The 22,560-nt window shown below is 37.3% G+C and overlaps 2 protein-coding genes across 10 annotated transcripts in view; one reads left to right on the top strand and one right to left on the bottom strand.

Annotated features, from left to right (window-relative positions):
• The window catches only part of MIA2 (MIA SH3 domain ER export factor 2), a 49,629-nt gene extending 48,625 nt beyond the window's left edge, over positions 1 to 1,004 (top strand). For all 9 annotated transcript variants that reach the window (XM_039351775.1, XM_039351774.1, XM_039351773.1 and 6 more), the window contains one exon: positions 463 to 1,004. In XM_039351775.1, the coding sequence (XP_039207709.1) occupies positions 463 to 638 (176 nt within the window). In that variant the 3' untranslated portion in view covers positions 639 to 1,004. The remainder of the gene's footprint in view (positions 1 to 462) is intronic.
• Positions 1,005 to 2,371: 1,367 nt separating this feature from the next.
• On the bottom strand, positions 2,372 to 22,045 carry FBXO33 (F-box protein 33). The gene is made up of 4 exons (XM_039351783.1): positions 19,994 to 22,045; positions 7,039 to 7,149; positions 5,303 to 5,988; positions 2,372 to 4,345 (listed from the first exon to the last, which is right to left on the bottom strand). Exons 1-4 carry the CDS (start codon positions 20,665 to 20,667, stop codon positions 4,074 to 4,076), a joined length of 1,743 nt encoding a protein of 580 aa, XP_039207717.1. The 5' UTR covers positions 20,668 to 22,045; the 3' UTR covers positions 2,372 to 4,073.
• Between the last annotated feature and the right edge of the window lie 515 nt (positions 22,046 to 22,560).

Here is a 22,560-nt window from a genome sequence, read left to right as displayed (position 1 = left end):
ATTTCAGCTGCATTATGTTGTATTGAATTATACTAATTTGCATTATGTCTTTGTATTGTTACAAAATCACTAAGTAGAAGCAGTCATCTTTTAAATCAGGTTAGATGGGTGGGTGGATGAGTGGCTGGACTGATAGGAGAACAGGCAAATCTAGCAAAGTTAATTAAAATTCATCTCTGGTAAAATGTTCATGAATTGGGAGCAGTCTTTCAAATTGATGTTTTTTTCCTATCCCAATTTATTGGAAAATAAGAGTTCATTATATAGAGAGCATTAATTTGGCAAAGGCAGTTTTGAGAATGTGAAACATTCACCGTTTAAATCTTTCTTTTAATGAAACCATTTTATTGAGATTTTTTTTTAATGTTGTCGGTTACTAGTTGTTTTGAATTATGTGTCCAATGCTAACTAGCTTTGCTCTAAATTCAGACTAAAAAGATGTTGATAATTCTCTTTGAACAGTGAGAGGTCCCTTTCCTATGAGGCCTTTTTCACAATATCCACCTCCTCTGAGGGCTGGCTTTTTTCCTCCTCCACCTCCACCGCCATCTGATAACAGAAATGAGGTTTCTGCTGAGTTAACACAGCTGTCAACTGTATCATCTACAGATAATCAAGAATCACAAGAAACTGGTTGAAAATCATTTTGTTCTTGACAATTCTCTCAACTGAATTATTTCTTCTCAACTGAAGTAACTTGTTACTTAATCAACTCTATTATTGCTCAAATTGAAGCTGAATAGAGTAATTCTCAGGAGAGTGATCTGTAAATATTGGTTTAACTGTGAATAAATTATAACTGTACAGCAGCAACTTTTAAATATTTTTATTTTGCTTATCTAGATGTAAAATTTAGTCCAATAATAAGAATTCTCTAGCTATTTTTCACAACATCTGGTCTCATAAAAAATTAATGCACGTGAAAATGAGGATTATGGTAAAATGCAGGTGTTAAAAAATAAAAAGGTTTTAATCATTTGTAATATTTTGATTATTTAATAAAAGTCAGTGTCCTCTTTTTTTTTACAATTCTGAAAGTATACTCCATGGTAATCCTTCAGAAGTTTTGTATAATAAGTCTTCAAGTTACAACTGATTGCTTAGTGACCATTCAAAGTTATGATTTATCTGGAAATAAAGGAATTAAGATCCAGTTCCAAAGTTGTGGCAGTTCCTGACCCCCTCTGGGAGGGCTACTTTGGGCACTTGGCAAAACAGCCACGTTGGTAGCATCTCATGGTCACATGACTGTCTTTTACAATGATTTTGCAAAAAATTGTAGGGTTTTCAGCAAAATCAACACCATAGCAAATAGTGAGTTCACTTAACAACTGCTGCATTTGTTTAACAATTGTGACATCCTCTTAATAACTATCGCAAAAACTGCTGTTGCAAAAAAAAAAAAACAGTTGTTACAAAATACAATTGTAATGGGCAGGTTCCATTGCAATTGTATTTCGAGGAGTACCTGTACTGTCTTAACACTGCTATAATAAGTATTGTAATAGTGTACTGCCTGAGACCAGTCGTATCATCTTTTCTTAATATAAACTAAAGCTTTATGTTACTTTAAGAATTTGGGAGATTCATTGCATTGCTCAAGGCAGAACGCCTGTATGTGTCTTTTTAATAATCAAAAAGATGGTCGTTAGCTTCATCTTATACCTTCTGATGCCTTACAGCTTATGAACTGTTATTTGAAATTTGAGACATATAATTTTGCACTGTAGTATATAAAAATTCACAGTATATTTCTATTTTTTATTTACACATTAAGATTGCCGCCCCACTTTTCTCCAGGAGTTCAAGGTGATAACAATTACACAGCTCTTCTTCATTTTTTTTTTAATTACAACAATCCTGCTAGATAGCTTGAATTAAGGAAGAATAATTCCTTCAAAATCTCCAAGTGAAGTTGGGAGAGCCAGGCCTTGATGCCCTTCCTGAAGGCCAGAAGAGTAAGGATGCACCTCACCTCTGGGGGCAAAATGTTCCACAGGGTGGGAGCAACAGCTGAGAAGGCTCTCTTCTTAGACCCTGCCAGTTGAAAATCTTTTAACTGATAACATCTGAAATATACCTTCCCTTATTTGTTAAGCAAATCCCTGCAGGTAGTTAAATGCAACATCATATTACCACAACTTGCAGCTTCCTGTTTACTTCTTCACTGACTTTGTCAGAAGTTGGCAGTGAAGATTGCAAATGTCAATCATATAACTGGGATGCTGTGACCATTAAAAATACATGCAGATTGCCAAGCAGACGCATCGTAATCAAGCTGATGTGCAACGCATTCTTGACTTAATCACTGGAGATGAACAAAGCCAATAGGAAATGAATCATACTGCTATAATAAAGTACCTAACAACAATGAATTTTGATGCTTTATTCGTTGATTAAAAGAATATACATTTAACATAAACCATACAACATCAGTCATCAAGTCAAACACTCAGCTGGTTTCCTTACATTTTCTGTCAGGAGTTACCTTACTCTGATCACATTTATAAGATAAAATCTCACCACATCTGGCATATACACACACTGTGCCAGTGGATTCACTCTACTGATGTACATATAAAATCCGCATGGTATGTGCTCACTGGAGACAAAACAGCGCGCACCTGTCAAAGGTCATTTTAATATAAGATGGTAAAACCATTTGTAAAACACATATAAACTTTTCCATAAATAGAATCATATCTGGACATCTGTTGCATAAATTGTGTTTTCCAAAGCTTACAATATGGCAGCCAGGTCTCAGCACTGCTGGGCACCCACGTTGGCCACTTACTTTATTATTGCAGACTGTCCTTAACGTTAAATGCACAACATTCGTACCACTTAAAACTTGGGTCAGGTGGAAGTCTCACAGAGACCACGTCTGTACCGCGGTTGCCCTGAAACAGTTTAAATCGGCTTTTAAAGCCTCTCAGATATAACAAGATTTTAAAACATACTTCATGGAATGTTCTTCATGCATCATAGCAGCTCATACCTGTGATAGAACAAGGTTTTTATCGGTTTCTTTTCCTTCCTTTACATTCACTATTCACAGTGAAACAGGTGCATGTTTAAGAGTTCTGAGGTTGCTGACTGAGCCACAGCACAGCTGTGTACCACAGGTCGAAATTCGACCTTATATATTACAATCTAGCAGTACCTGGCTGGCCAAAAATTGGCCTGCCCCTGCCAGCATGTGGGCACTTCTTCATTTTAATCTATTCTTTGGCAGCTGACACAGGCGCTGACAGAGAGAATCCAGTGACTTAGTTGCTAGGGATTTCACGACTAATGTTTGTTTGTGCAAGCAAAGTAGATTTATAAATTTATATCTAAATTGTTAGGGTTTTACCCCATTGGAGTGTGTAATCTTAACTTTTCTTTTCAAACCTGGGCCCGAAGCTAACTTGGACAGAGAAGCTGACAGACCACGAGAAAAAGAAGCTATAATTAATTTACAATGAAACTACAGCTTATAGCCTTCAGAGTCAGGTAAATCTCTGAATAAGCTACACAGTGCAAGAAACTACTGTTCATATTTAAGGAGGAGATTGCAGAATGGCAGAAATTCATGCTTCAGGTATTGTATGTGAAATCAAAGCAAGGTTTACAGCAAATGGTATTGATCGTCTTGATTTAAAAAAAAAAAGCTTAAGTAGCATGCTACCAATTTACATGACAATGACCGCATTCACCGGGCTATGAATAGTAAAAAGATTTTTGGCTTCTGAGCACAAAAAACTCCGACAATAGTAAAATCAGTGAAGTTGCAGACTTACTCAGTACAAAAAGAAAGTTAGCTGGCAATCTCACGATAACCTTCAGCCTCATCTGAGTTTTGTTTTGTTTTGTAGACAAGTCCATTAACCGTGAAAGCCCTAAACATTGCCACTTTCAGCTTCTAAACAATACCCGACTACGTTCTTTGATCAAGAAGTAGCATTTACATATATAATTCTATATAGCTAATACTGATTAAACACAGCACAAGAGGGGTTAATTCACACTACTAAAAAACATAATAGGACCCTACTTGCATATGTAACCACAGGAACTGTAAATAAAGAGAACTAAATGCCTTCACTGAAGCTTTGCATTTCTCTGTAAAAATGACGAGTTGGCTCAGTAAACACACTGAGCAATTCTATGTCCATGACTGCATGCCAGGGTCGACCCAATCCAAGGGATACCTGCTCAATGAGATTATGCACTGGATCTACATCCTGATCAGCCAGTTCACCATTGTCAAAATCAATGCTTTCTTCTGTGACTTCAAGCACTTTCAAATCAGAGCCACGAAGACGAGCAATGGCAATCAGGTTGTGAGCCCAAACAGTATAACCTGAAACACAAAATCACACATTATTTTATTGGATTTCAATTTTCTTCCTTTCTTCCTATTCTATAGATTTAATATTTAACAACTAATGCCTTGCTGTTTGCTTTCCTTTCCATCTAATAATTTTCTCATTTAACACCAAGTTAAAACAACTTTGTTATAACTTGGTGATCAACTGATGGAATTCATCCAAAAGGTTAAGATGCTAAACAAATTGGCTTTTACTATTTTGTTACCAGTCTTTATTAAATAATATTTCTAAGTAATTTGCATAGATAAATTTATCATAATATTTATACATACAGTATACATTAAGTAAGCTGCTCTATTAGCACAGCACATCAATATTTTAGATTAAGCAGCCAGTTATCTTAAGACTTACTGGAAGTTAATTATTTAAAAATAAACAAACAGTAATATATATATATATATATATATATATATATATATATATATATATATATATATATATATATATAATTTTTAAACTAGGGTTCTTTTCTTCCAATTTGATTGTTTTGCAATTGTCTCAGTCTTAAATTATAACAATTTCTGCACTTTAATTCCTAATTTATATGAATAGTACAATGTGCTAAAGCCAATGAAAAGCTTAATTCCTGCTTCTTTATATCAGTTTTCTTTCTCATAAGAAAAATGGTTGATATGAAATTATAATTGCATATCAGTGGAACAACCTGCCTCCAGAAGCGGTGAATGCTCCAACACTGGAAGTTTTTAAGAAGAGACTGGACAGCCATTTGTCTGAAATGGTATAAGGTTTTCTGCCTGAGCAGAGGGTTGGACTAGAAGACCTCCAAGATCCCTTCCAACTCTATTATCATCATCATCATTATCATTATTATCATTGTTATCATTATTATATTATCTGTACACATGCTAGTAATCAATGCTAAGTACTTTTATAAGTGGTCGATGCTTTGCACCTATGGAATTGCATACCATGCACTGCCAGAAGGGATAGCCTTGTGCACCTCCACGCCAATAAAACCAATGGATCTTCGGTCCGGTTGTCACTGAGATCTGGGAAGCCAGACATATCTATCACATCATTCATTAATATGAAGTGAGTGAGGAACTTATCATACTGCCTAGATATGAGATCAACAACAGCTCCTGAAACGCAAGTAATGTAACTGTCAAAGTGAATCCTTTCCAGTGGGATACTAGGTTTAAGAATTCTTAACATGTCATCACTCTTGATATCAAAAGCTATTATATAGACCCGAAGATTAGTGCTGTTGCGTGTCAGGGCTTTCCAATCTTCATCTTCTGGCATATTCTCCAAGGATTTGTGCATTACAGAAATATTGTGGACCAGAAGAGATAGTCGATGCAAAGGCACATGGTTATTGTCAGCCAAAACTCTCGCCATTTCTCCTGTAAAATCACAGAAATCCAAGGCAAGCGAGCGTAGATTGATAAAGCGCTCCATTTCAATTGCTGTGATAAGAGTGGTATTACCCGGAATGTGATTATCCAGTAAGCTCAGGTGCTCCATGGTGCTGGCAATGGAATTTGAGAGAGATGACAATGATGTGGGCGTTACAATTTGTAGCATAAACCCACATGACAACCATTTCAGTTGCCTGCTGTTTCCCAGAATTTCTTCAAATAACTGCTGTATTCTGCAAGAAAAACAAGCAACCATTTAAACCTTCCATAATAAATTCAGAGGCAACAGGTAAGCAAGAAAATTATACTGTTCTCCCATGTTGCGCTATCTACACAAATGCTAGCTTTAAATTTCTGAGATACAAATTGCACTACTGTACTATTCTGGAGAAAATCTACTTGTAGGTTCAGAACCTAAGTTCCTTAATTGCTCTATTTTAAATAAATATAACATAAAATCAATGTTTGCCTTCTGAAATTCTACACGCTAACTTGCTCTGTTCCACTTTTTATTCAATACATGCTCAGGTTATCTATCATACACAGCTAGAACTCCTATAGAATACAGATTGATGAAGTAAATAACATTACCACAGTCCATGGGCTGCATGCGGCTATGAACAGCTAATACAGATAGTCCTTGAGTTATAACAGTTCATTTAATAATTTTCAAATTTACAGTAGCACTGAAAAAAGTGAGTTATGACTATTTTTCAAATTTACAACAGTTGCAGCTCCATGGTCACGTGAACAAAATTTGGATGTATGGCAACTGACTCATATTTATGACAGTTGCAATGTCCCAGGGACATGTGATCACCTTTTGAGGCTTCTGACAAGCAAAGTCAATGAGGAGGCCAGATTCACTTAACAACCATGTTATTAACTTAACAACTGTAGTGATTCATTTAATAACTGTGGCAAGAAAAATTGTAAAATAGGGCAAAGTTCACTTAACAAGTGTCAGCAACAAAAATTTTGGGCTCAACTGTGATTGTAAATTGAGGATTACCTATATTGTGGCTTATGTAAGTATAAATATATATTACTAATTATATCCACCGTTCAATCCTGTTTTTATGGCTACTTTCTGAAAAGAGCAGCGCAATGCCAGTAATAATAACTAGTAACCATGTATGTAATACAGCTACTGCAAAATCATGAGCAATTTAGATCTGTAACTATATAATGAGTTTGTAAAACCATTATATTTATATTTTTGTTTATATGAAACAATACATACAGTTTTGCAATACTGTAGTAAAATGATGCAGACAACTTACTGCTTAATCTTTTTGCCATCTGGATCTACTTTGCTGAGGTATGTATTTGATATAATTCCATGTTGTTGCAGAATGCTTATATCACCAAAGAGACTTAATTTCTGAAGATTCCTATTTAGAAGAAAAAATAAAATTCAGAAGGGAAAAATACTTTACATTTTAATTATCTATTTGTTGATTTACTTCAAAAAACATTTTCTTTTCTAGGGCTGCCCAAAACATTACATATACAGAACGGGTAGTTCTAGACACAAAACTAGAACATAGATGTTTGCTCCAGTCCTGCAACAAGAAGACATGGTCAGCAGTCTAAGATTAGCAAGGAAAAAGAAGTCAAAAGAAGATCAGGGGAAGAGTGTGCAAGTTGGGAGTGCTTGGCAATGGAGGATACAATGACGCATGGCTAAGGAAAAGAAAGGGAAAGGGAAAGGGAAGATTGAGGGCGAGTGGTTGCATGGGCCAGGCAAGAGGAGGGGAGAGAGAGTTGAGGTGAAATGCACGAATCTTACTCTCTCATCCTATAAGATCGCTCTAACTTTGTTTCAGCTGAAACCCAAAACAACCAGGTTTCAGTTTGGCTGAACCTACAATCCTCACTTACAAGAGTCTGGCTGTGGTTATTTCTTGTACATGGACAAAACGCTTCTTTCATTTCATTTCATGTATGTCTTTCTCTTTTTAAAACCATCATGTATTTGAATGACCAAATGAAGACTTCATAAGGCAAATGTTTTAATGTGCTCAGATCTCAGGCAGAATACAATATTTAAAATGTTCTTTTTGTGAATCAATCTGTATCAAAATATACAGATACACCTCTAATGATAGCAAATTTACAGAAAGGATAGATATATACTCCGGTAATAATGTTGTGGTACATTGGTTAAGGATTTGAAGTAGAATTAAGAAGATCCTTATTCAAATCTACTCAGCCAGGCAAGCTGACCAGGTGTTGTGGCCCAATAAATATTTTTCATTGCAGAGTTATTGTAGGAAGAAAACTTTGTGTTCTACCAGAAGGACTGGATGTAAACAACAAAAATTATACCAACAAATTAATGCCAGGGATATGTCAGAGTGTTCTCCTATTCTATTACCATTATTTGTTTGCTATGCCTATTTGTCTGTAACAAAGCACATTGAAAATAGCAGACTTTCCCCAAAGAGCCTGTTTGATACACAAAATGAAATTAATTCAAAATCAGTGGGACAGCTTATTTTAGCAGTTATTTCTTTCAACCACTTTTGTAGACTGCCAACCCTCTGGTTAAAAACTATTATAACAATGAAGCTATGGACCATTTTTGGCAAATCTTATCTAGCATCATGGATAATCATGATGGACTGGCTAATCTTTATAAGCTTTTGAAAAGGATTTTTTCTTCCAGATACAAATTAGATGTTTTGCTTTCTATGCCATAAACTATCAATGTAAACTATAGCAATTTTTAATTGTAGAACCACATTGAAACATTGCAGTATGTGAACCAAATTACCTAGAATTTTTTTTAAAAGATTCAGGTAAATTAAATGAAAAAGCTCAAAAGGATACCCTTGGACTCAGAGAATGACTATTTAGGGTATGAATGCATTTATTATGGGGAATGTAGGTAAAATCCACCACTGGTTTCATCTGGGCCTGGCCAGTGTGTGTGTGTGTATGCACTCATGCATGTGTGTGCCAGATGGAAGGGCCAGAACAAAAACATATATATATATATATATATATATATATATATATATATATATATATATATATATATATATATATATATATATTAATATTAGTAGCTAATAATTCAATTACTAATTAAAATTATCTGCTTAAAATAAGAAACTACATTTATAAAATTAATTTATCTCAATCTCCAGAGTATGGTAATTCTCTTGCTTACACAAAATCATTCTGACACCAACACTTTTCTCCTTTTCAAGCCAAAACAACTAAAAATAAGAAGAGAGATGAGTTTAGCTGCACTGTCACAGAAAGAGAAAAAGATAAAAACAAACTGGTTACAGATAAGGTACAGAAAAAAAGGAAGTGGATAGGGAAGGAAAAGGGAAAGAAGTAGAAATCCATTTAAGGATCATAGATGATTAAATGATGAACACTCCTTTAATCTCATGACAGACAGACAGATTCAACCATAGTTTCAACTGGGAAATATGAGTATCCTAGGCCAAGATAAATCCAAACATTCTAGGGAATTCCTGGAAACTTGGCACTCAGACAAATCAGTCATCAATAGATACATAGAGATAAACTACATTTACACACCATTCAAAAGAGATAATAAAAAAGCTAAGCAGGAAACAAAAAGACCAGATATCTTTTTCAGCAACCAATGTCCAGATAAACAGAGATTAACACCAGACAAACACTCAAGCAGAAAACAGTATCTTAATCAAGGAACTATCAATAAGAAAGCCAGACTCCCACTAACACTGGCAGGGAAAGCTATTGTATATAAACAGGGAGGAAAGCTAACACTTACTGGCAATTATTATGTTGCCTAATTCGGTAATAAAATCAAATTCTCAAATTAGGTAATAAAATTAAGTTCAACCTTGAGCTACATATATTCCTTTCTATTGAAAAAATACTGTAATGCAACTTGGCAGACAAATAATCCTTTTGGAGCAGCAGCTAAACTGCAAGTCATACCCACTGCTCTATTCTTCTCATCAAATGCAAGATAATAACACTCAGGCACATGCAATCATCTACAGTAATTCTTAGGAAAATATATTATTTCTCCTCTGTCTGGTAAGTACAATCAATCCCTGTTGGTAGGCTTGCCACAGGATTATGATTAGCAAACAATTAAAACACCCAATCCAGAAGCATTTATATGATGTGTAAATCCTATTTCAGACTTTCCTAATTAGTGATTTCCAGCAGGTAGGTAAGAGACTGCTGTTGGATGGAGGATGGAGCAAGGGATTGTGAAAGTGGCTGGGAAACTGTCAGGAAAATGAGCATCATGTGATTGCAGTAGCATCCTGGCTGAACTGAAGCAGCAGCAGTCTGGCAGCGCTGAAGCAGCCATAATTTTCCCAAATTCCTCAATGCCTTCAACAATAACAGAGCTTCTAATATAGTTGAAAAGTTCTTTAAAAATTCAGGGAAATAGTATCTTCCTTGAAAGTAGCCCATGTTGAACTGTATAGCATAATCAAGCATCAGGAACTGATCATAGGAATTTTTAATGACATTTGTACTGTATCATAAAATGCTTTATCATAAAAATTATGTCAAACTTCAATTCCATGGGAGTCATGTGTCCCAGATTTTGGACTCACTTTGTAAATTAACCCATTTGGTTCAAAATGTTTTGCCCTGTGGTACATGTTTTGTCCTGTTAAAGATCACAGGAATCAGAGTTTTAGTATTATGTAGATAACTAGCCAACCTGTGATCAGTTCATTATAGACTGTATAGCAGAATCAATATCAGCATAGGAATTTTTAATGACATTTTGTATTATGTCATAAACTGTTTTATGATCAGTTTGATGTTACAGGAATTAGAGTTTTGGTAGTATATAGATAGATAACCCTTCATTACTAGCTGTGTTTAGTAGAACTGATTGAGATTTAAAGTTTATCAACAATGGAGGGGCTACACATTATTCAGAACTGCTCTTTTTAAACCATCTCAATTTCCCCAATGATTTCATAAAAGGATAAAAACACAGATTCAAAGACATGTACATTTTGCAAATAAATCCAGGTTCAAAACAGGACAATATGCTGAACACATCATATAGCCTTAAAATATATAAATTGTTTTCCAAACTTTTTAATGAGCCAGCTTTAATAACTGATTCATATGCTTCGTGTAGAAAACTGACCTCAAGAGGTAAATATTTTAATCAGAAGCAACAGCTGGCACTATCATTTTTAGCTCTGCAGACTAGGATTTCTTGCCTCAGGTACAGTAGATTCTAGAAAAATAGTGCTGTCATCTGAGAGTTGTACACTATTCCATACACTATAAGTACTACATAACTTACAGTCTAACCAATTTCAGAATATCACTACTTTCAATTTTTATTCCTGGTTATTCAACTTTATATTATACATTACAAATAAAAGTCAGGCATAGAAGGGTTAACCAAGGATAGAAAGGTAAAGAGGTTTGGGGTCTTATTACAGCTTTGAGTGGTTTATTTACTATTGGCTACAGAGTTAATGGTACTGTAGGACACAGTTATCCAATTTATGACCTATTTTATATTCTGGAATTGAGAAGCCAGCAAAATCTGATACAATCAGTTTACTAAAGAGGAGAGTGATACGTTTTTTTGGACAAAAATTTCTTATTCATTACCAGGAAGCTATCTAAAAACAAATTACAATCTTGAGGGATTATCCAATTGGATAGGAAAAGAAACAATTTATATTGGTTGCTGTTTTATTGTTGTTTTTATATCATAAAATGTTTTATACAGTTCACCAAATTTTAATACTAAGGAAACCATGGATCCGAGATTTTGGACACATTCTGTAAGTTAGCACATTTGAGGTACCTTGGTCAAAAATTGTTGCCTTATCGTGCATCGCTCTTTAGCAAAATTATTAATGATGACAGAAGGCAATGTATGAAATTTGTCTAAGGCAGCCAAAAACTAGTAATACTGATAGTTCTTGCCTATTTTGCTACAAATACAGAGAACACTGTTTTCTTCATTTGGGCCAGGGACTGTGTGTGTAAGATATATAAGTAGTAAGCTTTCACAAATAGTGGAGGTTTATTGTATATGATGACACAGATTTATTATGTTCCCCAAACTTGGTTTCTTCAAAATATGAAAAAAAATTCCAAGCAGAAATATGATGGCAGTGGACAAAATTGGACACAAACAGAAATAATAATGAAGGCAAGTGTATCTCATTACCTTTGTTATTTTAAAAATTACTTTTTCTTTATTGTTAAGGATTAGCATTGTAAAAATTAATCAATAGGCAATCATGTATCCTGACTATAATATTAGAATTAAGAATGTTATAATAAATGAAAATAGATTCTCTTGCCTGTATAATTCTAAAATATCCCAGGATCATTTGGTTTAATGCACATTACTTACTCTTCTATTCTGATAGAACAGGGGTGTCAAACTCAATTTCACTGAGGGCCGCATCATCATTGCGGTTGCCCTCTGGGGGCTGGGTGGGTGTGGCCAGGATGGATGCGGCCTACTGGGTGAGCGTGGATGGAGTGGGTGTGGCCTACTGGGTAGGTGTGGCCAGCTCTACATTGTTTGTATCAAGTGTGCCTGTGGGGGCCTGGGCAGGAGTGGGACAGATCTTAGGGTCTCTGGCAGAAGAGGGTGGGACCAGGGCAAGTGCCAAGGCATGGTCCACTGGAGGAGCCTCACTGTTCCTCTCAGGCCATGCGGGGGGGGGGCTTATGGAGCTAAGACTGAATGCGTTTCAGCATAGATGGCCACCACAAAATTGTATATTGGCTCCCGGCTGGCCTGGGCCAGGGCCAAGGCAGTGATGACCATTCCCTCACTGTTTCCAGGATGGCTTCGCGGGCCACATGAAACCACTTCACGGGCCGCATCTGGTCCCCGGGCCTTTTGTTTGACATGTCTGTGATAGAAGATGTAATTGTGTGCTGGCATGGTAGGTTATTAACTATATTGTGTGTGTGTGTGTGTGTATAGAAAAGGAGAAAAGAGAAAACTCTTTTATTCAGACATTCATCTACTCTGTATATTTATGCAATATACAGTGCATTCAGAAAGTATTCAGACCCCCTTCACTTTTGTCAATTTTGTTATCCTGCAGCCTGATTCTACAGTTGTTGAAATTCATTTTTCTCATTAATCTACACTAAGAAGTTTACAAATGTCTGTAAATTTATTAAAAAGAAAAAAAACTGAAATATCACACTGGCATACGTTTTCAGACCCTTTGCATCAACACTTGAAATTTAGCTCAGGAGCCTCCCATTTCTCTTAATCATTGCTGACATGTTTCTATACCTTGGTCCACCGGTGGTAAATTAAATTGATAGGACTTGATTTGGAAAGGCACACCCCTCTCTACATAAGGTCTCACAGCTGACAATGCATATTGTAGCAGAGCAAAAGCCATGAGGTGAAAGGAACTGCCTGCAGAGCTCAGAGACAGGATTATTGCAAGGCACAGATCTGGGGAAGGCTACAATAAAATTTCTGCTGCACTGAAGGTTCTTAAGAGCACAGTAGCCTCCATAATTCTCAAATGAAAGAAGTTTGGCACAATCAGGGCTCTTTCAAGAGCTGATTGCCCGGTTAAACTGAGCAATTGAGGGAGAAGGGTCTTAGTAAGAGTAGTGATCAAGAACCCAATGGTTATTCTGACTGAGCTCCAGAGATCCTGTGTGGAGATGAGACAGAGTTCCAGAAGGACAACCATCACTGCCGCCCTCCACCGATCTGGGCTTCATGGCAGAGTGGCTAGATGGAAGCCTATCCTCAGTGCAAAACACATGAAGGCCTGCTTGGTGTTTGCAAAAAAGCACCTGAAGGACTCTCAGACTGTGAATGGTCAATGAACCCAAGACTGAACTGTTTGGCCTCAATTCTAAACATTATGTGTGGAGGAAACCAGGCACCGCTCATCACCTCTCCAATATCATCTCAATAGTGAAGCATGGTGTGGAGGGATGTTTTTCAGGAGCAGGGACTGAGAGACTGGTCAGGGTTGAGGAAAAGCTGAATGGAGCAAAATACAGGGATATCCTCAATGAAACCTGTTCCACAGAGCTCAGGACCTCAGACTGGGTCGAAAGTTCATGGTCCAACATGACAATGATCCTAAGCACACAGCCAAGACAACATAGGGGTGGCTTAGGAACAATTCTGTGAATGTCCTACAATGGCCCAGCCAGAGCCCTGACTTGAACCCTATTGAACATCTCTGGAGGGATCTGAAAATGGCTCTCTGCCAACGGTCGCCATCCAGTCTGACTAAGCTTGAGAGGATTTGCAAGGAAGAATGGCAGAAAATCCTCCAATCCAGGTATGCAAAGCTTATTGTGTCACACTAAAAAAGACTTGAGGTTGTAATTGCTGCAAAGGTGCTTCAACAAAGTACTAAGTGAAGGGTCTGAATACTTATGCCACTGTGATATTTCAGTTTATTCTTTTTAATAAATTTACAGGGATTTCTAAAATTCTGTTTCACTTTGTCATTATGGGGTACTGAGTGTAGATTAATGAGAAAAAAAGAATTTCAACAACTGTAGAATCAGGCTGCAGCATAACAAAATTAACAAAAGTGAAGGGGGTCTGAATGCTTTCTGAATGCACTGTAGTTTTTGAATTCCATACAAAGTTATGTGCCAACTAGAAAACAATTCTAGTCATGTAAAGAAGATACAAATTAGGCAAACCTAAAATATAATGGCAGTAGATAACAAATAGGATGTAACAATATGTACCTCCCAAATATTTAAGAGACTGAGGGACATGTCCTGATTATTACACTGAATGAATTATTAACCATGTCACTTTCTCCTATCTTCGAGGAGAATCTATCATCCTCCAGTACAGAAAATTGTTTTATCTTTAGCAACTTTAATATTAAGCAATGTTTACTGATTCCAACACCACTTTAACATTCAAGAGGAACATACTTTATATGCTATATTTTTCAATGTCCACAATAGCCTCTCTCCTCTATGCACTTACAGTCATAGAAGAGATCTAATGGTCCCTCATGATGTTACTGAATGTATTGTCCATGTAGGTATTGAATGCATAGAATGTATTGTCTATGTCTATCTATTCCAAATAAAACCTGTGAAGGCAGCATATACTGGAAGCAGAAATGCATTTATAATGATGCTTCTAAAACATCCAGGTGTTTATTTATTTTAAGGTTGTTTGTTTTAAGTCCTTTAAGATTACTTGCCAATCTTAATCACTTCCAGTAAAAGCACATCTTATTCCATTTTATTTTCAGCTTCTGCTTGCCTATGGCAAAATGATATTGCACAATGAAATTTTCATCTAAATACAGGATGAGTATAGGTTTTGATATCTCTCTGATAACTTTTAGCAGTGAACTTTGGCTAATATCACATAATGCAAGGGGAGGAATCTAGTGGTCTTTTGAACTACAACTTCTGTCAGCCCCAACCAGTATGGTGAATTATTATAAATTGGAACAATTGTAATTTAAAATGGAAAGTATTTTACATCACTATCTGGTAAGCTACATGAGCTTCAGCCAACAAAACTATCATGGCATTAACACACAACAAAATAGCTGCTGATAAATAAGATTTACTTAGAAAAATAATCCAGAATCATTAATGAATGTGTATCAATAATTTTTTGCCTCAAACTTCAAAACATTCCCTTATTTTCTTTTCAGATCTATCCTCTGCTCAGTTTGGGTTCTTCATTTGAAGTGAACAAATCAGCTTCTCTTCCAAATTAAAACATTCTAAAATGTTCACTTTGATAAAACAAAAGTCAATTTCCTTGGGCGGATTAGGTATGAACAATACAGAGCTACCACAACACAGAATGAATGTGTTAAATGAAAATACTGTCATTAACAAATAAGGGTTTCAAAATATTTATTAATGGGCTTATATACTGCTCCATTTGATACTGATTCTAAGCAGCTTGCATACCCTATTTTTGTAAATAAGTTTAAAAATACAATATCATTAACGTATTAGAAAACATAGTTTAGTTCCAGAGATAAGTAACTTCATATTAATTAACCCTAGATTTACAAGATCCAAAAAGTTTTCAGTCTCTGATATACGTTTAAAAAGTAAGGTTTTGATGGCTTTTGCAATCCACAAAATAGGAACTAGATTCTTACTGTCTTTTCCAATACTAACATTCCTTGATTCAATGAGGAAAAATGGGAACTGTAAACATTCTGGAGGATTGCAAGTTTTTATATCTGAAATTAAAATATGTCATTGGAAGTTTATAAACTGCCCATACTCCAAAGCACAATCTGGCTTCATTACTACATTTATATCCAACCTTTCCACTGGGAGCTCCTTAGTGCAGTAGATGAGAGTAAAAAAGATTGATCATTCCTAACTGATTAAGCAAACTTCATAACTCAGTTATGGCATTGTATATTTGGGTATTTTTTGAATGCCCATATCTGCTAACCAAGGTTACTATTATAATTGAACCTGTTAATAAAGATTATATACACAAACACAAACACACACACATTAATGTAATTTCTTTCCATATACAAAATGGGCAAATTTTGATTTGTATGGTGACACAATAAGATTATATATTCCTGTCCTTTACTTGCAGCCCTAGCATGCAGCTCTTAACTTGCACTACCTACAAAATACTTATATTGTATGACACATAATGCAGCTGACATTAAGCAAATTAAAAACTGTTACAAGTGTGGAATGGAGGTTATCCAAAATATAGGACTATCTTCAGAAGTAAATAAGGCTATAATACAGTGATGGCAAACCTTTTAGAGACCGAGTGCCCCCACCCCGCCTGCCCGCAGGGCCACTCACCGCCTCCAAGGCCCGTCGCAGATCGCCCAGGCAGCCCAGCAGCACTACAGCGGTCACTCCCTCTGCCCGTACCCTGCAGCATCAACTATGCACGATGGGGTGTGAGGGCAGAGTCTTGTCTATGCTGCCTGGCTGCCATGTCCTTAGCTGCACTGCTCCGTGTGGGCCACGGTCAGGGGTGACTCTCCTTCAGGGGGGCTGCTGGAGAGGAGGGGGTTGTGGGGGAAGGTGAGGCTGAGGCAACGGCACGTGTGCCCACAGAGAGGGCTCCAAGTGCCGCCTCTGGCACCCGCGCCATAGGTTCGCCACCACTGCTGTAGTATATACATGAGATAAATCTTTTCAATTCCATCGCTTTTAATATGGTGCAATCTTACATTATTTATTCAGAGATTTTCTCATAATAGTATAACCATGTTGATTGTTGTTGCAGAACAAAGTTTTCACAGTTGTTTTTTCTCAATAAATTACCTACATTAAGAGTAGGAGATTAAATCCACTTGAAATTGCCATACATAGTGAGGAATGTTATTTTCTTATTTCACAGAAAAAGTTAAAAGTCAAGCTTATTTTTAGGATTTATCAAACCATTTCCTTATACTTCTTAGATACCTGAATCATGTGTTTGTTACCGTAGGACTAAAAGTTACAACCAACATTTCTTTTATTCACTCCATAACCTAGCAATCCTTGTTTAGTTACCTTTGGGCATAAATATACATTATAAACAAAAGGCCTGGTCTCCCCTTTCTGTAAGGAAAAACAGCTTTGAAAAGAGAAAATTTCAAAGACCAACTATAAAATTAAATGTATACAATATTCTCCCATCAATTATTATTTTTCCGACTTGAGTCGTGGGATGCTTACCCCCCCCTTTAAATTTCTGGGGGTTTAGAAATACATTTGTGAAGGTAAATATATCTGTGAAACTTTATAGGAGGTTAGGAGGGACAGAACTTGAAGAGGGCTACAGAGACTCTAAAACTTGTCAGTAGAAACTTCACTATTTTTCTAATCAAATTAGTACTTTTAATGCTTTGTAAAAGATACAGCATTTTTTTTAAAAGATACAGCAATCAGTTTATTACTGCATAAGCATATATGGTTAATAATATCATTTATTCATTATTAGTCTCCTATTTAGATTTTCTATATCTGATGGCGTTTACAATCATGTCCATCAAACAGTCTGCAGCAAAGATTGTCCCATAATCTTAATTAGCTGCAGAATTAATGATGTGTGATTCGATAGACTAATCATTTTGTCTATGATAAGGCTATTTCAATAATGTTGGAAGCATGTTCTAAACAAACATGACCTGAAGAGATCAATTGCACACATGAACAGATAACAATACATAGATAATAACCAAGGTTAATCATGAGATAGAGATGAGCCCAGTAATATAGTTTGGTGGGTATAGCAGTTCTGAGCAAAAAAGATCTACCTTGTATAAATTCTTTCATTTTTCTACTTACAGCAAAGACCTGAGAATTACTGTTATATTTGTCAAATTATTTATCCCAATATAGTGGCTTGATTAGCCAAATAAATTAGCCAAGTGGACCTTTTTAATTTAGATTCTCAATTTGTATAGGTATTATTGCCAGTTTATTATATGTATCGCTTATAACAGCTTACTATTGTTAGTGGTCTTCTCTACCTTTCCTTCTTTTGACTTTTTCATTTTATGGATTCACCCCAGAATTGAATGATTTCACTGCAGCTTTTTCACAATATGTGAAAAATAAAAATGTGAAGCAGCTAAAAAACCTTATGGTAAAACTATGGGTAACTTGGTGAGCTACGAGTACAAATTCCTGACTCACTCTTAAATGTTTCACTACAGATAAATCTAATGATCTCTTGTGACAAAATCTGTTGCATCACAATACCTAAGAGACTTGAGCTATAAGGCTAGAAATGTAAGATTCAGAGCTGTGTCCTATTTATTACTTCAATTATGCAATTTGTTTTATTTAGGTAATATAAAATCTAAACATGCAATTTGTTTTATTTAGGTAATATAAAATCTAAGGAAAAGGTAGTAACATAATTGATTTACACTTCCAAGGCAGAAATTAATTAATTATACAAAACAGATTTTATTTTATTTCCCACAGAAAAATGGGACAAAGCACAGCACGAAGAAAAAGAAAAGCACAATCTTACTGAAAGGACATTTTAATTTGTAATGAAGCAGGGAGATATAACAGTAATGAAAAGGAAAGGGAAAGAAGATAGGTTAACAACCTTAGAAGTAACTGTATAAACTAGGGTATTTTGTTACGACCTTGAAAGGTTAGAAATCTTAGAATTCTTTGATGAGTTATTTGATGAATACAAAACAAAAGCCGAAGAGAGCTTAAGATTTACTAAATCATATTGCATATGGTTTTCCTTTAAAAAAATTCTCTTATGTTATTAATATAATGAGTACTGTTGAGGCACCTCCTTCTGGTATAATATATCACCCCCCCCCCCATCCATATAGTTCCCACTCTAATGATGTTCCAAAGCCTTTGAAAACCTGGCTATTCTTCAAGGCTTTTAGGCTAAGGTGGCTGCAGTGTTTTGTAGTTGTAGTTGTTTTGTACTTGTTTTGCTCTTAATTGTGTGAGTTGTTTGCAGTTAGGCAACCTCTAAATTGTATACGGTATATAAATAAAATGTAAGCGACTTTAGGATGTTTGCACTGACTAATCTGAAAATTGTACTAGAAGGGAGACTTTCAAGCCACTTTCTCCAATTTTGAAGGATTTCGTTTTGCTAAGACTCATAAATACTTAACAAATGCACTACATCATGTTTTTCAGCCCATAGTCCACTTGCTCCGATGCTGGCTTCCAATTAGTATCATGCACTTTTAAAAGAGAGGTATTTTAAAATACTGATTATCGGTCAAGTATCAGGGTAAACGTCACAAGAACTGATAGGCTTCGGGTAAATATACAATCAATTCATCGAAACAGGAGGCATCTTATAGAGAACGGTGCCCAAGAAAAGCCGTCGTTTAGGCGACACTTCAAAGATAAGGACACTTCCCCAGTGTACTTGAGGTTCCCAGCAAAAGCAGCAACGCTAGCTCGTTTCAGCAGAGATCTCTCCGTTGCAGTTGACGACATGCTACGAGTGTTCCTTTGCGAATGTTCTTTCCCGTCGGGTTTCCCTAGTGAAGCCAGCGACATATTCTCCTCCCCTCCCCTCACTTCCTGCGCCTTCGTTGGGTGAGACGCAGGCACTGAACAAGTGGCTTTTCTCCGTATTCTGAACTCCATCCGAGAACTTTTCCCGGACTGCGGCCATACGGAAATCTTGCGGGCAAAAAGTTTGGGTGGTGGAAAGGGAAAACCTGGCCGCTTCCGCCTTTGTTCCCCACCCCCGTCCCTCGTGTGTGTGGCTTTGTGGGTGTGGGTGTCCAAACGCTCGCCTACCTGTTGTTGCGGACGCTGCTTAATACGCAGAGCACGAGCTCCAGGTATGTCCTCAACAGCTCCAGCCAGCGAGGGCAGAGCGGCGCTTCCCCCTCTGCTACCGCCGCCGTTACCGCCGCCGCTTCTTCGCAGACCCCACTCGCGCTTCCGCCACCGCCACCGCCGCTGGGATAGTTATCAGCGGCGAATTGGACGCGGAGTTCGCGCACGAACCAGCCGCACTTGCGCATCAAGAAGTCGAGGCGCGGGCGCTCCGCCGGGCAGACGCGCAAGCTGAGGCGCAGCCGGGGCCACAGCGCCGGGTAGAAGAGGCACTCGCGCCAGTGCGAGCAGGCGGCTGAGGCCCGAAGTCGGTCAGGGGCCGCCAGGAACGAGAAGATGTGAACCACCAACTCGCTGGGCAAGGAGCCGGCGCCCACCGACCCCCCGCACACCGACGACATCGCCGGCCCAGCCGCCGGCGGCCGCAGCCCAAAGCCCGGCCCCGGCCCCGGCCTTCCCTCCGGCTCCTGCGACAAAAACAACAACATCAATGACAAGGCGGAGGGAGGCGGGGCGGGACCGGACGGGACTCTGCTACCGCCGGAGCCTACCACCGCACTCAGCCGCAGGGGGAGCCTGGGACGTACCATCGGATTCTGGATGAGGGTGGCAGCATGATCGGATGAATGCATGAACGCACTTGGGAGTGGAGGGAGCGCGAGAGAGGAAGAGGTATAGGCGGAGCATACCAAAATGTATCCAGCTGGCGGGGATAGCGAGTGCTGTTGCTTTTATGACTCAGCACAACTGAAGGACAAGGGGGAAGGCTGTATGGTTCGTCGCGTAGCTTAATCATTTTGTCTCGGTGGGCCGAGCTCCAGCAGCCTCCTTACCAAAGAAAAAGGAATTTCCCTCAAAATCTGGGTGGGGGAACGAGGAAATAATGTAGAAGAAAAAATGATAACTGTCCCGTGAAGAAAAATAAAAATGCTTGTAAAAGTCAGATAGGTGGAAATTATCCAATAATACGATATCTTTTCACAATGCTCAGTTTACTTGAGGCTAAGTTGTTAAAACAAAAACAGCTCTGAACTGGTTTACTAAAAGGGTATATTGTAACAGAATTATGGATTTTTTTCTCATAGCCAAAAAGCTTTGTCAGTAGGTGATAGTTTTGTTTTATGAGGGAAATCTGGAAATGAGCAAAAGGATGGTCAGGTACAATCTCTGGCATCATGCAGTTACTTAACAAACTTTCTATGCAGAATAATAATGAATTGGAGCTGCTTGTGATAATAGAACCCTAGAATACCTGGCTCCTTGCAGAGAGCAATATTCGACTTCCTCCTCAGGACTGTATAAATTCTTGCAGGATATAATTTGTGAACAGTTTCATACATTGAAAAGTGAAGTGGTGAGCTAAATACCCACCTTGTTTTATGCTGGTGCAGTTACTCTGGGACAGCTGAATTTAAAGTTGCAGTTTGCTGGACCAATATAATGTATTTACATTTCTACTATATATAGAACAGGAATATCTTTCTAGTCTCCAGCAAGTGATAACTAAACATGGCTGAGGAATTCTGGGAGTTGAAGTCCACAAGTCATAAAAGGGCCAAGTTTGAAGACCCTCTGGGATGAGGCATCTGTCCCGCAGGGCTGAATAGAGATAATTATTTAAAAGCAGTCTGGTGATTTTTCTCCCCAGGGAAAAACTAAACAGAAAATTTTATCAGTATTAGGGAAAGCGCTTTGTTATTGTAAAATTACAGTCTGTACTATCTTTGATGGAATGACCATCTTAACATTTGCTCCCAATAGTATCATGTTGCTAAATATAGCAAAAGATTGGGATTGTTCAATTTTGATCTCAGTTTACAAGAATTTAACTTCTCTATAAATATGTATTAGATTATTTTGATAGGTTGTTGAAATAAACAAGCCACTTTAACTGATTAAATACATGCAAGAGCTGACCTTATTTAATGACTGTATTAAAGAATTTCTAAATTTACTTAGGTACCCTAACTTCTAAGGGAAAAATAGTATTGACAACAGATATTTTCAAATTATATTTGACTAACTTGTTCAGAGTTACATGTTGCTTATATTCAATAAAATATAAACTCATTATTCTTTATATGCTGTGTAATTTTGACAAATTCTGAAATCATTTGTGGCAAAAGGAGGATATTTTGCTAGATTAACAGTTCATAGTGTAGTCTTGGGTAGGTCAGATCCCTCTTTATAAGATGCAGTAAAGTGCTATTCTCACATTTCCATCTATGTGCTTGTTCAATAGAAAATAAAGACAGAAGCAAAGAAAGGGAACAAATATAAGGTGGAAGGCCCAGAGCTGTAAGAGATCACTATGCTCCAGTGGTATGCCGCCCTAGTCAGTTACAATAAGATCCGTAGAAAGGAATTACCCCCAAATTTCCTTATAGCATTATAGTCCTAAGTATGTAGATTCGAAACATCGATAACTGCACGCGGCACATATACTTCTGATCTGTATGTCAGAAAAATCAGGCAAAAGTTTGCGTGAAGAGGTCCCTGCCATCAATTCTGCGATCTAACTCCAC

This window comes from Crotalus tigris, unplaced genomic scaffold, assembly GCF_016545835.1.
Source record: "Crotalus tigris isolate CLP2741 ecotype Arizona unplaced genomic scaffold, ASM1654583v1 scf7180000018371.15429387391:27106975, whole genome shotgun sequence".
NCBI classification, from domain to species: Eukaryota; Metazoa; Chordata; class Lepidosauria; order Squamata; family Viperidae; genus Crotalus; species Crotalus tigris.
Note: the sequence above shows the minus strand (reverse complement) of the source record. Positions and strands in the feature narration are given on the sequence as shown.